The following is a 14,772-nucleotide window of genomic DNA, read 5'->3' on the forward strand; positions in this document are numbered from 1 at the left end:
CAACCCTGAGCCCCAGCTGGGCCAGAGCCACCCAGTTCCACCCAGTGGGGCCCAGGGCACTCCCAGCATGGGCTCAGTGCCTCCCGGTCACCTCCAATGTGGCCCCACTCATCCCGATATGATCCCAGTCCCCTCCACCATGATCTCAGGTGCCCTCAGCATGGTCTCACCTGCCCTCAGAATGCTCCCAGTCACTCCCAGTATGATGCCAGTATGACCCCAGCCACCCTCAATGTGGTCCCAGTTGTTCCCAGTACGATCTCTGTTACCCCAGTTCTGGTCCCGGTGTATCCCGGTGCCCCAGTCTATCCCACTCCACCCGAGTCCATCCCAGCCTGTCCCGCTCCGTCCCGGTCCCTTCCCGGCACCGCCGCCCTTTCCCGATCCCGCCCCCGAACCAGCGGGTTTAAGGCCGAGTTTCACCGCAGAGCGCGGGAGTTCAGCCCAGCCCCGCCCGGGGGTCCCGCAATTCGTGGCCGTGGAGGGTCCCGGGGTGTCCCGGGGGGATCCAGAGGGGTCCCAGGAGGAGTCCTAAAGGGGATCCAGGTGAATTCCCGGGAATTCCGCCGTCCCCACCCCCCCCGCGCTCCCTCGGACACTTTCGCTTTCCCGTCTCAGAACCTGCGCCGCCGGGATCTGCCCAGAGACCGATGACGTCACAGGCGACTCGGGTTGCCATTGGCGATCGAGAAACAGCGGAGCCAATCGTGCGGCCGGAGGCGGCTCTGTGGGCGGGGCCTGGTCTGGGTCCGGGCCGGGCGGGGCCGCAGCGGAGCAGCGCGATGGCCCCAGCGCTGGGTCTGGGGGCGCTCCTGGGGCTGCTGGGGCTCCTGGGGGCCCCGGGGGGGTCGACGGAGGGTAAGTGGGACCCTCGGAGCGGGGAACTCCTGAACTGCCATTCCCGGGCACTGGGACCCCCCTAAACCCCCATTCCCGGGCACTGGGACACCTCCCCCCCCCCCCCCCCGCAGCCCCTCCCGCGGCACCAGGACCCCTCTAAACCCCCTTATCCGCACTGGGACCCTTGAACGTCCATTCCTGGGCACGGGAAACCCCCTGAACCGCAATTCCTGGACAGGGGGATCCCCTTGAACCTTCTTTCCCGCGAAGGGAACCTCCCCCAAACCCTATTCCCAGAAGGGAGGCCCCCTGATACCCCATTTCTGCCCACGGGAAACCCCTTGAGCCCCCATTCCTGGGCACTGGGACCACCCTGCACCCCCTTAACTCGCAGTGGGACCCCTTGGATCTCCATTCCTGGGCATTGGGACACCCTGAACCACCTTATTCCTCACTGGGACCACCTGAACCCCCATTTCCGAACCCGGGGACCCCCCTGCACCCCATCCCCGGCTCTAGGACCCCCCAGAACCCCTTTACTCTGAACAAATACCCCCCTGCAATCCCTTTTCCAGCCATCCTGCCTCTCCCAGCCCCCTGATCCTCCCTTTTCCTTGACCCTGGGACCCCCTGAATCCCTATTCCTGCCCTTCCCAGCCCTCAGATCTTACTTTCCTCAACACTGGGGACCCCTGGACTGCCCTTTCCTGGGCACAGGGACACCCTGGATCCCCTGTCTCTCCTTTTCCAGTCCCATCCCTGCCTTTTCCTTGAAGCTTGAACCCTTCCTGACTCTCTTGGCTCTCTCTCCCAGTTCCACTTCCTTGACCCGTGGACCTCCCAAACCCGCCAATCTCAGAATCCTTCCAGTTCTCCACTCTCTGCTCTTCCTGCAGGGGGTCTCAGGCACTGGAACCTCCTTGGCCACAATTTCTGGGCACGGGGACCCCCCTTCACCCCCATTCCTGGGCATGAGGACTCTCTGCAACCCCCTCATCTGGCACCAGGACCCCCCTATACCCGGTTATCCTGTACCAATATCCCCTTGCACCTCCTTTCCTGGCCATCCCACCTCTCCTGGACCCTCCTTTTCCTTGATCCTAAGCCCCCCTGACCCCCACTCCAGCCTTTCCCAGCCCGAGGTCCCTCCTTTCATCTGCACCAAGCATCTCCAGGACTCCCATTCCCAGCCATCCCAGGTCTTCCTTTCTTGTGACCTCTGTTTTCTCGACATTGGAGAGCCCTGGACCCCCATTTTCCTGGGCACAGAGACCCCTGGACCTCTCATTTCACCCCTCCCAGTCCTTGCACCCCCCATTCCTTTACCCTTGGATCCCCTTGGATCCTCCCTTGTTCAGCACCAGGACCCTCCCGAACTCCCCTTATCCTGCACCAGTATCACCCTGTGCCCCCTTTTCCAGCCATCCCACGTCTTCCATCCCCCCTTTTCCTTGACCCTGGGACCCTCTGAACCCCCATTCCTGCCTTTCCCAGTCCTCAGACCCCACTTTCCTCTAACCGGGGGATCCCTGGACTGCCCTTTCCGGAGCACAGGGCCCCCTGAACCTCCATCACACATCTCCCAGTGGCCTCACTCCCCTTTCCTTGGCATTGGGACTCCCCTGAACCCCCTTTCCTGGGCATGGGGACCCCCCTGCACCTCTTATTCAGCACCCAGACCCCACTGAACCCCTTTGTTTGGGACTGGGACCCCCTGCACAGCCTTATTGGGCACTGGAACCCCCTGTAGCCCCATTCCTGGGCACGGGTACCCTCCTACAACCCCCTATGTGGCAGCAAGACCCCCCTGAGCTTCCAGTCCCATACATTAGAACTCTCCTGCACTCCCTTATCCTGCACCAATACCCCCCTGCACCCCCTTTCTTGGCCATTCTGGGTCTCCTCACCCTGTGATTCCCTTTCCCTGACCCTGAGGGCCCCTGGATCCCCTTTTCCTGGACACAGGTACCTCTTGGACTCCAAATCTCACCTTTCCCAATCTCTGTACCCTCCTTTTCCTTGATTCTGGGACTCCCCTGAGCCCCCAGTCCTGTGCAGTGGGACCCCCTTGCACCCCCTACCCTGGCACCGACACTCCCTGCACCAACTTCCCTGGGATCCCCAAAGCCCCTGCCTGCCTCTCCCAGTTCCCCCTTTCCTATACCCGTGACCCCCCAGACACCCAAATCTCTGTGTCCCCCCCAGTTCTCCACTCTCTGCGGTACCTGAATGTGGCAGTGTTGGAGCCCAGCCCGGGGATCCCCCAGTACATGATCATGGGGTTCCTGGATGGGATCCCGTTTGTGCGCTACGACAGCGAGCGGGGCCGGATGGAGCCGCAGACGCCGTGGATGGAGAAGGGACCTGAGCCGGGATATTGGGATAGACAGACTGAGATCAACAAGCGGAACCAGCACGTGGCTGCTGCCAACCTGGAGACACAGCGGGGTCGGTACAACCAGAGCGGGGGTGAGTGGGGGCAGCTGGGAATGAGGAGAATCTGTGTGGCTGGGCTGGGATCTGTGGGGCTGAGGTGCATCTGTGGGGCTGGGATGGGATCTGTGGGATGGGATCTGTGCGGCTATGGAGGTTCTGTGGGACGGGACTGGGCTAGGATCTGTGGGGCTGGGGGGCATCTGTGGGGCGTGATGTGTCTGTGGGACTGAGATGGGATCTGTGGAGCTGGGGCGCATCTGTGGGGCTGTGTTGCAATCCATGGGGCTGTGGGAGATCTCTGGGCTGGAGGGGGAATCTTGAGGACTGGAGCTGATCTGTGGGGCTGTGATGGGATCTGGGAGCCTGGGGGGCATCTCTATGGCTCTCAGTGGATCTGTGGGGCTGGGATGCACTAGTGGGGCTGGGATGGGATCTGTGGGGCTATGGGGGATCTGTGGGACTGGCATGGGATTTGTGGGGCTGGTGAAGATGTGTGGGGCTGGGATCCAATCCGTGGTGCTACGAGAGATCTGTGGGCTGAAAGGGGATCTTTAGAGCTGGGGAGGATCTGTGGGGCTGGGAGGGATCTTTGGGGCTCGGCTGGGATCTTTGGGACTGGGAGGGATCTGTGGGGCTGGGATGGGATCTGGGAGCCTGGGGGACATCTCTATGGCTCTCAGTGGATCTGTGGGGCTGGGATCCAATCTGTGGTGCTACGAGTGATCTGTGTGCTGGAAGGGGATCTTTAGAGCTGGGGAGGATCTGTGGGGCTGGAAGGGATCTTTGGGGCTCGGCTGGGATCTTTGGGACTGGGAGGGATCTGTGGGGCTGGGACGTATTTCTGGGGCTGGATTGCCATCCATGGAGCTATGACAGATCTCTGGGCTGGAAGGGGAATCTCTGGGTCTGGGGGAGATCTGTGGGGCTGGGATGTGGATCTGTGGGGCTGGGATGTGGATCTGTGGGGCTGGGATGGGATCTGTGGGGCTGGGGTGCATTTCTGGGGCTGGGATAGGATTTGTGGGACTGGGATATGGCTCTGTGGGACTGGGATGGGCTCTGTGGGGCTGGGAGCAATCTGTGGGTCTGGGGTGGGACCTGAAGGGCTGGGGGGCATCTGTAGGGCTGGGGGCGATCTGTGGGGCTAGGTGGGAATCCATGGGGCTGGGATGAGGCTCTGTGGGTCTCCATCACACTCTGGATGGGGCTCTGTGGGACTGGGACACAATTCCAGGGGTCTCTGTGGGTCCGTTTCTCCCCCAGGTGTTCACACTCGGCAGCAGGTTTCGGGCTGTGATGTCCTGTCCGACGGGACCGTCCGTGGATCCTTCCGGATTGGCTACGACGGGCGGGATTTCATCTCCTTCGAGCTGGGATCCAAGAGCTTCGTGGCAGCCGACGGCGCTGCCCAGGTCACCAAGAGGAGATGGGAAACTGAAGGGATCGAGGTGGAGAGGCGAACAAATTACCTGGAGCACAGCTGTCCAGAATGGCTCCAGAAATACGTTGGATACGGGCGGGAGGCACTGGAGCGCAAAGGTGGGGATGGAATTCCCATCGAAATGTGGGATGAGGGAATGGAGGACTTGGGAATGCTGTAATTTGCATGGCAATTCCATGGATGGATCTCAGCCCCATCCCATTGCCATGGAAATTCCATGGGCAGATCGCATCACCACCCCATCCTCATGGGAATTCCATGGTTGGATGTCACCATTATCCCATTCCAGAGCCCCCTGATGTCCATGTCTCTGGCAAAGAGGAACACGGGATTCTGACGTTGTCCTGCCACGCGTACGGATTCTACCCTGGGGTCATCGGGATCAGCTGGATGAAGGGGGATGAAATCCGGGATCAGGAGACAGAGTGGGGCGGGGTCGTTCCCAACAGCGACGGCACCTTCCACAGCTGGGCCAGGATCGAGGCTCTGCCGGGGGAGCGGGAGCAGTACCAGTGCCGGGTGGAGCACGCCGGGATGCCGGAGCCTGGGATCTTCGCCTGGGGTGAGACTGGGAATGCGGAATGTGGGAACTGGGCATTTGGGAACAGGGAATTTGGGAATGTGGAGCAGTAAGAGGGGGGTTCCCCTTCCCCTCCTGACACTTCCACCCTTCCCAGAGCCAGAATCCATCTGGAATTCCACCCCAGTGGTGGTCGCCCTGTCCGTCATCGCTGCCATCATCATCATCAGCCTCATGGGATTTGGTGTCTGGAAGCTGCAGTCTGGTAACTCACGGGATGAGGGTGGGGAACAGACACGAATCTACCCAGTGGCATTCCAGGGATCCTGTGCCATGGATGCTGATCCTGCTTTATTTCCATAGGAAGGAGGAAGAGGAATGGATACAACACAAAATGCCTATGAGTGAGTCCCAGCAGTGTGTCTGCATCCAGATCCAGATCCTCTCCATGTGGATCCCAGGATGGATCCAGGCGTGTGATCCAGGCCAGAATCACATGAATCTTTTTTTTTCCACAGAAGCAAATGCTCCCCTGCAGGTATGGAGTGTGATCTTGGTGGGATTTCAGAGGGGAATCAGAGCATAGTGGATGGAGCAGGATTGGGATGGGATTCCAGATCAGGGCAGGATTCCAGAGTGAGATCAGAAGGAATTCTGGAGTGGGATCAGGGCTGGATTATGGAGCAGGATCAGGCTGGCTGGATGGAGCGGGATAGAGGTGGGATTCCACAGTGGGATTGTGTGGGATGGATGGAGCAAGATGATGATGGATTCCAGAGGAGCTCCTGCTCTCCGTGGACATGGTGACTCTGTTCCCCACTCATCGCAGCAGGAATCACCTCCTGAGCAATCCAGCCCCTTCCCTCTTCCTGAGGAATGCCAGGAGCTGCTGGCAGAGCTCATCGCGCTGCTCTCACCCACCCTGACACCACTGCACCTTTTCCTGATGGATCTGAAGTAGAGAAAAGCCAGAACCCAGGGGATTTTACTAAAAGCACCCAACTTTCCGGGGAGTCTCCAAGAGATAAGGTCTAATTTATGGACGACATCTAACTCTCAGTGAAGTCATAATTAAAGGCCCATGTAGCGAACAGGTTAATCCCAAGAAAAAAGCCAGAGCACCATGTTTGGCAAGACCCACTGCAAGAATCTGCAAGAATCAGCAAAATCAGACCGAGTTGAAAAGTTCATGAGGATGAAGAGCAAAAATACGACCACCACCAGATGAAGTAACAGGATCTCCCCTCCTAATATTCCTCAAAATGGACAGCTCCGCCCCAACCCCGCCTGGTATGAATATTATAACTAGATATTGCAATATTATAATCGTGAATGAATATGTAGGTAAAAATATTGTAATCCCTCACTGGAAATGTATAAATACTGTAGCTTCTCACTGTAGATTTTGGAGCTCTTTTGTCCGATACTAATCGGAGAGTTACCCCAACGTTGTCTTAATAAATACCTTGCTGTTTATTGACTAAAACTTTGTCTCCAAACAGTTTGTTCTGCCTTTTTGGGCATCATAATTTTGGCGACTCTGGTGGGACGGTCCGGCTCCATCGGTGCTGAAACCCAAGGGGCTGGGGACGCTGCAGGGGGCCCCACGACCGAGTTTGCTGTCGGACAGTCTCCCCGACCCCTGGTCTCATACACCGGTGAACAAGGACCTCTCGAAGGATCAAAAGGTATTTATAACTATATTTGAATGAAGGAATAAAGGTACAACATCAAACTAAATCGAACAGGACGGGGAGGACGCTCCCAGGCCTGGGGTTAGAGTCCCCAGAACCTGAGTCCTAAAAGGGGTTAGAGTCCCCGATTTTAAGTTTTTTTAAGGGGTTGGAGTCCCCTCAAGGACAAGGGTTAGAGTCCCAGTAAACTTATTACTATATGTGATGTTGCTATGTATGTTGAGTGTAGCACTGATTACTGTGTTGATTTAGCTGTTTGAACCATATGTGATGTTGGTATGTATGTTGAGTGTGGCACTGATTACTGTGTTGATTTAGCTGTTTGAACCATATGTGATGTTGCTATGTATGTTGAGTGTGGCACTGATTACTGTGTTGATTTAGCTGTTTGAACCATATGTGATGTTGCTATGTATGTTGAGTGTGGCACTGATTACTGTGTTGTTTTAGCGGTTTGAATATTATGTATAGTGTGGTGCTAAAAGTTGTGTGGTTTTAGCTTTTTGAACTACCAAAGGAAAAAAAAATTCTCCTGTAAGCTATTAGATTTCGATAGTCCTGTATGGGAAAAGGCACTGAAAAGCTGACTGTAGAAGGACTTTGTTCCTCTGAGCCTCTGATAAAGATCTGTCCTATCTGTGACTGCTCCCTGTTTATGATCGCTAGATGTAATTTCTGCAGTGGCTTGATCTTTGAAGAAAGTCATTTACCAGGAGTGTCATATATAAGGTGTGACCATTGTTTCTCAGACCAAGCTCTGCACACGGTTAAGTGGGTGGAATATTTCTGTGAAAGAAATCCAGGTTTAGTGTTTATTCAAATACTTCCAGATTTCTTGTAATTTAGGGACCAGCTGCACATTGCCGAGAGACCACCTGAAAATCCTGCGGTCTACAGCGACATCTTGTGGCCTCTCCTGGTAACATCATTATTTTGATCCAATATTAAGGGGGGCTCGGGGGGAAGTACGAACGAGTGTGAAAGTTTATGAAAGAGACGCAGTCTGACTGCGAGGCGAGTGTGGAGTTCCGATCTGCGTTTCCGTCTCTCCGAGAGGAAGCCGGCCAGAGACGAACAAAAACGCTTGACAATCTAGTGGGAAAGTGAAGTTATATAAATATTGACAATGGGCAGTCAACTGAGCAGGGAAAGTAAAGAAATGAATTTCAAAACCCCCCTTGGGTGCATTCTGAAACACTGGAAAGAGCTGGGAGGGGTCCCAGGAGAAAACATAAGCAAAAAGAAGTTGTTAAAATACTGTCAAGACTGGTGGCCGTTGTATACCTTAGACGAGGGAGAGAAGTGGCCCCCTGAGGGTAGCTTGAATTATAATACAATGCCGCAGCTCCTTCTGTTGCTCCGTAGACTAGGAAAGTGGGATGAGGTTATATACTGCCACATGTTCTTCACGTTGAGAGACAAACCAGAATGGCAGAAAGATTGTGGGATAAATATCCCACCCCATGACCCTTTCGTGTTAGCACTGGAAAAGGATCAGAAGAAATCTAGAGGAAAAAAATGCTGTTGTGATGCCTGCAGTTTTGGAAAACAATGTCTCAAATATAGAAAGAGACAAGATAGTGATAGTGAAAAGGAAAGCCTGATGGATATAAAAGACTTGATACAGAGATTTCAAATATTCGAGGCTGCCACAAAAACAAAGACAATAAAAGGTGCTCCTGTAACAAGGATGGTAGAAAAGCAGGATAGCGAGGAGGACACTTCAAGCGACACAGCACAGGAAGAAGATAGAACAGAAACTGCTAATGGTGTAGAAATTGGGACATTACCAAAAATCCCAAAAACAAGGAGATCAAAAGACAAAACAGACACTGAAAGCAGCAGTGACAGTGACGAATTAGAAGGCACTAGCCATTCATATCAAACCAGATCAACAAAGCGAAAAGGCAGTAAAGGGAAATCAGGAAAGAAAGCAGATAATCACTTAGTTGCGCCTCTTAGGCAAGTAATAAATCTCAAAGGAGAACAAGGAAGAATAAAGGTCCCCTTTTCATCAGGAGAGCTGGATAGATGGAAGGAGGCTGTGAAGAGTTTCAGGGAAGAACCAGAAAGCATAGCTCGGAGATTTGAGCTAATAGCTAGAAACCAAGACATTGATTTGGAGGACACGGACATGTTGTTAAATGAACTTACTCCCACTGAAAAGGAATTGGTGCTAAGTGCAGCTAGGACGTATGCGAGGTCCTTACAGGGAGATTTAAGAGACATTTTCCCTAGAGAAAACCCGAGATGGGATGTGAACCAACCAGAAGACTATGCAATGTTGAAACAATATCGAGAAATCATTGCAGAGGGTTTAAGGAATGCAATTCCTAAGGCAATAAATTGGGCAGCCCTATATCAAATCAGACAGGAGACAGGGGAATCGCCTACAGACTATCTAGATAGACTTAGAAAAGCAATGAGACAATATACTCCCTTGGATCCCGCTTCGGAAATAGGTATAGCACAACTGGTAGGGCTATTTATAGGACAAAGTAATCCAGACATAAGAAGAAAACTGCAAAAATTAGGTCACCCAGACGATAAAAATCTGGAAAAATTGATGACGGAAGCCTGGAGAGTGTATAACAATAGAGAAGAAAAGAAACCAGCAAGGAATCCTCCGCATTTGGTAGCTATGACCCAGGAATTCCCTGAGACATATGGTCAATACCCTGCCGGGCCCGGGGGCGGGGTCCCCAGACCTAATGTAGGGGGAAGGGGTCGTGGTAGCTTCATGCGAGGAAGGGGAGGTGCACAAGTACCGCAAAGAATAGAACCAAATCAGTGTTCCCACTGCCTTCAAATAGGTCACTGGAAGCGGGACTGTCCCCTTCTGGCAGTAAAGAGTGAGAATTCTGCCACCACCGTGGCATATCAAAGTAACCAATGAGGAGGACTGGTGGGTTGTTCCCTGGCGGACCCACTGGTTAAAATAACGCTAGGGGAGGGTAACCAAGAACTGGATTTTTTAATTGACACTGGAGCAACGTTTTTGGTTTTAAATAAAAAATTGGTACCAAAAAGCGACGAATCTGTAAGGGTCATAGGTGCAACAGGCCAACCAGAAAAGGCATTCTTCCTGAAACCTCTAAAGTATAAAATTGGGAAACAGATGGGAATACACCAATTCTTGTATTTACCTAACTCCCCTAAGCCTTTATTAGGGAGAGATTTGTTGGAGAACTTGGGAGCAGTTATTAAATTTAGTAAAGGGGAACTGGAATTTTTAGTTGATGAGGATAGATGGATAGCTGCTCTTAGCTTAGCTATGAGCAGTGTTGAGCCAGAGCAAAACAGTGAAAATAACAAGTGAATCATGAACGAAGTGTATCCCTTAGCTTGGGCAACGGACACACCTGGGAGGTCAAAACAGGCAATACCCATAAAGATCGAATTAATACAAGGGGCAAAGCCAGTAAACAAAAAACAATACCCACTAAGGCAGGCAGACAGAGAGGGAGTAACACCCATAATAAAGAAATTTTTAGAATTAGGATTGTTAATAGAATGTGAATCCGAATTTAATACACCTATCCTGCCAGTAAAGAAACCAAATGGAACATATAGATTGGTACAGGATCTGAGAGCTGTAAATGAAATCACAAGCACTATACATCCGGTAGTGGCCAATCCATATTCCCTTTTAACCAAACTGAAAGATACCTTAATCTGGTTTACAGTGTTGGATTTAAAAGATGCATTCTTTTGCCTTCCCTTAGCGTCAGAAAGTCAGAAAATCTTTGCTTTTGAGTGGGAACCTATTGAGGGAAGAAAAACTCAATTAACTTGGACGGTGTTGCCCCAGGGTTACAAGAATAGTCCCACAATTTTTGGGAATCAACTGGCTAAGGAGCTGGAGCAATGGGAGTGGCCGCCAGGAGATGGCGTTCTTCTACAATACGTCGATGATCTGATCCTAGGAAATGAGAAAGAAGAAGATTGTATTCAATGGACAATTTCACTTTTACATTTCTTGGGCTTAAGTGGATACCCAGTCTCCCAACAAAAAGCACAGCTCGTACAGAAACAAGTTGTGTACTTGGGATATGAAATCTCAAAGGGACAAAGATCTCTAGGAACAGCAAGGAAAGAAGCTATATGCCAGATGCCTAAGCCAGAAACACCTAGAGACTTACGAGCCTTTTTAGGAATGACGGGATGGTGCTGGCTGTGGATATACCAGTATGGGATACTAGCAAAGCCACTATATGACTTACTCAAAGACACCAAAAAGGCCGTCGAGTGGACTCCTGAGGCCGAGGCAGCATTCAAAAGATCGAAACAAGAACTCCTGAGAGCCCCGGCCCTGGGTTTGCCAGATGTGACAAAGCCTTTTTGGCTGTATTCTCATGAACGCCAGGGAATGGCCCTGGAGGTGCTAGCCCAACAGTTGGGACCATATAAAAGAGCTGTGGCATATTCTCAAAGCAACTGGATGAGGTGAGCAAAGGATGGCCTACCTGTCTAAGGGCAGTGGCTGCCGTAATTCTGAACATTGAAGAAGCCAGGAAGCTCACCTTGGGACAAAAGATGACAGTGTTAGTATCTCATACTGTATCAGCAGTATTGGAACAAAGGGGTGGCCATTGGCTGTCACCCTCGAGGTTCCTGAAGTACCAGGCAATACTGGTTGAATCTGATGACATAGTAATTCAGGTGACTAACATTGTCAATCCAGCTTCATTTCTAGAAGGAAGGACACCAGAGGAACCACTTGAACATGACTGCATAGAAACCATTGAAGCAGTGTATTCCAGCCATCCGGATCTCAAAGAGGTACCAATCCCAGAAGCAGAGAACTGGTTCTCAGATGGCAGCAGCTTCGTGAAGCAAGGCGTCAGGATGGCCAGATATGCAGTAACCACTACAGAACAGGTAATCGAATCAAATCCTTTACCTGTGGGGACCTCTGCACAGAAGGCAGAGCTGATAGCCCTCACCCGAGCTCTTGAATTAGCAGAAGGACAATGTATAAATGTGTGGACGGACTCTAAATATGCCTTTTCTGTAGTGCAAGCTCACGGAGCGATTTGGAGAGAACGGGGACTATTAACTACCCAGGGGAAAGTTGTAAAACATGCAGAGGAAATCCTACGACTGCTGGAAGCCGTCCAGGTCCCGGAGCGAGTGGCCGTAATGCATTGTAAAGGACACCTGAAAGGTAACACCGTCCCAGAAATAGGTAATAGGAAAGCTGACGCGGAAGCCAAGTTAGCTGCAATAAAGGGTCAAGGACTACTGGTAACTGCATTAGTACCTGGGGAGTTGGATACTGACTTCCAACCAGAATACCGAGAAACAGATCATAAGTGGATACAGAGAAATAAGGGCAAGCTATTAGATAGTGGATGGGGTCAATTGGAAACAGGGCAGTTAATATTACCAGGAAAATTAATGTGGCAATTCGTAAAGACGGAGCATGAGAAGACTCACTGGGGTTTGGATCCCCTCTACCAGTATCTTAAAGCTAGAATAGCAGGACCAAAATTATATACTACCATAAAACAAGTGACCTCCCGGTGTGAGCGCTGCCTGAGAAACAATCCAAACACTGGAACAAAAGTACACTTGGGAGCAATTAACAAAGGGAAATTCCCAGGGGAAATGTGGCAAATTGATTTCTCTGAACTCCCAAGAAAAGGGGGATATCGATATATGTTAGTTTTAACTGATACGTTTTCTGGATGGCCTGAAGCCTTTCCATGTAAGACATGTAAAGAGAAAGAAGTGATTAAAGTGTTACTGAATGAAATTATACCGAGGTTTGGGGTACCTAAAAATATTTCATCGGACCGGGGAACACATTTTGTGCAAAGATTGTTAAGGCAATAAGCAAGACACTACAAATCAAATGGCAATTACATACACCCTATAGGCCACAAGCCAGTGGGCAAGTAGAAAAAATGAATCATCTTCTTAAACAACAAATTGCTAAAATATGTCAGGAGACCAACCTGCAATGGTACCAAGCCTTGCCTATTGCCTTGATCAGATTAAGGGTAAAGCCGAGATCAAAAGAGAAGCTGAGCCCATTTGAAATCCTGTATGGGCGACCCTACGCAGTGCAAATTGTAAACAGTGAAGCTATAGATCAGATAGGCAACCAGTATGTATATGATTACATCACTGCGATAGGAAAACATTTTGACAAAAATGCCACTATAGTAATGGGACAGCAGCCTAAACAACCTGACAGTAAGTTGCACCCCTTTAACCCTGGTGACTGGGTGTTTGTTCAGAATCTTTTAGGAAAACCCCTACAAGAGAGGTGGGAGGGACCATTCCAGGTATTGCTGGCCACCATCACGGCAGTCCGAATAAAGGAACGACCTACTTGGATCCATTACACACGGGTTAAGAAAGCCCCGGAACCTAAACAAGAAAACTCTCTCTCAGGAGATGGAACTGGAACGGAATCTGACTAAAGTACAGAGGCAACGCTGGATAAGAGCCCTGTTACCAATAGTTGAAGAAGTTAAGCCAAACGTGAAAGCATGGGGAGTAACATCCCTGGCTCAAAAATTAGCCCACACGGGAGGAAGGAATTGGTCAAAATCATCACAGATCAGAAAAAGAATATCAGAAAGACCAAAATATGTTTGTGGATGTGGGAAGGATGGTTCCCACTACCTCTGGTACAAAGTGCTTTGTGGTGGGTGTCAGAAAATTTGGTGGGTACACCAAAATCATTACAGAAACTATGGTACATGTGTGAGTTGTGACCGTGAATTTAACCGGGCTTTCATAGACCGCTATAGAGATGTGTTACAACAACATTGGTCACCGCTAGATGTGGAGAATTTAGATAAAATGTCAACACTAGTAGTAGAAAACATGGATCATTGGTATTTAATGAATCTAGAACACTGGACTAGGAACGCGGTGCAAAGGATTCTTAGTGAAGATAAAACCTGGGCAATAGCTGAATATTGTGGGGCAGGAGTCAGGGCTTACTATTGGCAAAATTATGACAAAGAAACCTGGGAAAGAATAACGGGAATGCCTGTTTCAGGAGTAACTGTTTTTGCCCCCTCAACTCCCTGCAGCCTGGACCAGGACTTTCAAGGAATGACTCTCGACTAAAGGAAGAAGAATCCAGAATGATGATCCTTAAAGATGGATTTAACCATGCTCCTCGCAATACTTTTGGGACACTGGATAAGTATGACTTTATCATTGCAAGAACTTGAATGGCCCTGGTCTAATGCACGAATGAGGAAGGTGCTCATGTGGTCTGAAGCGGATGATCCACAGGCTAGCTCAGAATCCGACTCGTTTTTAGCTATTTATGTCTTGCATAACAACCACTCATATACGCCATATGATTGGCAATACACCGACAGTCAAGGAAAACTAACTAGTGTAACTGGGAAAAGAGGAGAAGAGATACAGATAGGATGCAAACCTGCAAATTTGGTAAATCAGGATAAGGGACAAGTTAGACTAACCATAACCCCAAAGAAAGGATCAATCTTTACATTTAGTAAAAAGATACAACATCCGGTATGGGTCAAAAGGGAAGGATCGGTTACTTGCTCTTGGGAAACAACCAGAAGCAGTGGGGAGGAGAAATGTGAACTCAAAATGATCTTAACTCAGTTTGTCACAGTAACTTGTATATGGTTAAATAGAAATCGAGCAGTACCGGATCAGTTTATGATCCTGGTTGCAGGGGACACCACTACTGCTTTTCCTACAAAAACTACCAAGACCCCTGCAACCTCAGTGTTTCTTAGTCCAGATTGTAGGAGGATACATAATCTGACTTTTATTGGACCACAGGTAATAAGGCATTCAAATGGGCAGAAACTGTTATTAGATCCCGCATACTCACT

General features: G+C 50.4%; 2 protein-coding genes across 7 annotated transcripts in view; one reads left to right on the forward strand and one right to left on the reverse strand.

Moving 5' to 3' along the window:
* Positions 1-14,772, reverse strand: part of LOC139673811 (zinc finger protein 850-like) — a 685,564-nt gene that overhangs the window by 651,935 nt on the left and 18,857 nt on the right. The gene's annotated exons all lie outside the window — the stretch shown is intronic.
* Positions 748-6,742, forward strand: LOC139673864 (class I histocompatibility antigen, F10 alpha chain-like). Of its 6 annotated transcripts, none has more exons than XM_071559789.1 (8): positions 748-858; positions 3,046-3,309; positions 4,540-4,815; positions 5,007-5,279; positions 5,395-5,502; positions 5,601-5,641; positions 5,756-5,775; positions 6,015-6,740. In XM_071559789.1, exons 1-6 carry the CDS (start codon positions 783-785, stop codon positions 5,639-5,641), a joined length of 1,038 nt encoding a protein of 345 aa, XP_071415890.1. In that variant the 5' UTR covers positions 748-782; the 3' UTR covers positions 5,756-5,775; positions 6,015-6,740. The 6 variants fall into 6 exon arrangements, with proteins under 6 accessions (XP_071415890.1, XP_071415889.1, XP_071415891.1 ...); XM_071559788.1 differs by having other exon boundaries at positions 6,067-6,740; XM_071559790.1 differs by having other exon boundaries at positions 6,070-6,740.

Source organism: Pithys albifrons, chromosome 7 (genome assembly GCF_047495875.1).
Source record: "Pithys albifrons albifrons isolate INPA30051 chromosome 7, PitAlb_v1, whole genome shotgun sequence".
Lineage (NCBI taxonomy): Eukaryota > Metazoa > Chordata > Aves > Passeriformes > Thamnophilidae > Pithys > Pithys albifrons.